Source organism: Coturnix japonica, unplaced genomic scaffold, assembly GCF_001577835.2.
Source record: "Coturnix japonica isolate 7356 unplaced genomic scaffold, Coturnix japonica 2.1 chrUnrandom529, whole genome shotgun sequence".
NCBI classification, from domain to species: domain Eukaryota; kingdom Metazoa; phylum Chordata; class Aves; order Galliformes; family Phasianidae; genus Coturnix; species Coturnix japonica.
This window is the reverse complement of record NW_015439913.1, coordinates 29902-31075: the sequence shown is the minus strand read 5'-3', so window position 1 is coordinate 31075 and position 1174 is coordinate 29902. Positions and strand designations below refer to the sequence as shown.

Sequence of the window (1174 nt, the reverse complement as noted above, 5' to 3'; positions counted from 1 at the left end):
CCAATACCCCCCCTATCCCCCCATAATCTCAACCATGAGGTTCTGTATGTAGTTGGGAGGTGTGGGTACCCGCTCCAGAGCCCTTGCACGCTCCCCTATCTCTCACCCCCCATAGGCCCCTATCTCCACCCCATACCCCCCATCTGCCCCCCTATCCCCCCCCCATCTCACCATGAGGTCTGTTGTAGTTGGGAGGTGTGGGTCCCGCTCCAGGCCCTTGCACGGCTCCCCTATCTCCCCCCCCATAGCCCCTATCTCCCACCCCATACCCCCCCTATCCCCCCCCATATCTCACCATGAGGTCTGTTGTAGTTGGGAGGTGTGGGTCCCGCTCCAGGCCCTTGCACGGCTCCTTGCACGGCTCCAGACCCGGACACGGAGGGTGGAGGTAGAGTCGCCATTTGCTGCTGCATCCCGGCCATGGGCCGCTTCCCCTGCACCGCCATCTGCAGGTGGTCGGGCAGCGGCTGCCCGCGGGCCAACATCTTGTAGGCCATGATCTGAGCCCGCAGCTGGTGCAGCTGGTTCTGGTTGAACGGAGTCGGGCCGCGGTTCTGTTGACCCAAAGCCTGAGGGTCGGCCCCGTCCATGGGGCTGGGACCCGATGGGAGCTGGGGGCCTGAGGTGGGACCGTTGGATGGGACCGGGCTGGACGCGTGTTCGGAACCGCCCAGAGGAGACGGGTAACCTGCAAGGACACAGGGGATCCGTCACCATTGGTTTGTGAGCTGCAAGGACCTGCCCAATGCATTGTATTGACTTGTGAGCTGCAAGGACCTGCCCAATGCATCACATCAGTCTTTAACCTTCAAGGACCTGCCCAATGCATTGTATTGATTTGTGAGCTGCAAGGACCTGCCCAAAGCATTATATTGATTTGTGATCTTCAAGGACCTTCTCATTGCATCACATCATTCTGGGACCTTCAAGGACCTGCCCAATGCATTGTATTGTTCTGGGACCTTCAAGGACCTGCCCAATGCATCGTATTGATTTGTGAGCTGCAAGGACCTTCCCATTACATCACATCATTCTGGGACCTCCAAGAACCTGCCCAATACATCGTATTGACTTGTGAGCTTCAAGGACCTGCCCAATGCATTGTATTGATTTGTGAGCTGCAAGGACCTGCCCAATGCATCGTATTGATTTGTGAGCTGCAAGGACCTGCCCA

The 1174-nt window shown here is 57.8% G+C and overlaps 1 protein-coding gene across 1 annotated transcript in view; it reads right to left on the bottom strand.

The window, feature by feature from the left end:
- Window positions 1-1174, bottom strand: part of LOC107307277 (transcription activator BRG1) — a 48715-nt gene that overhangs the window by 45382 nt on the left and 2159 nt on the right. Inside the window, exon 3 of the mRNA XM_032441746.1 lies at window positions 296-688. Within this exon, the coding sequence (XP_032297637.1) occupies window positions 296-688 (393 nt within the window). The remainder of the gene's footprint in view (window positions 1-295; window positions 689-1174) is intronic.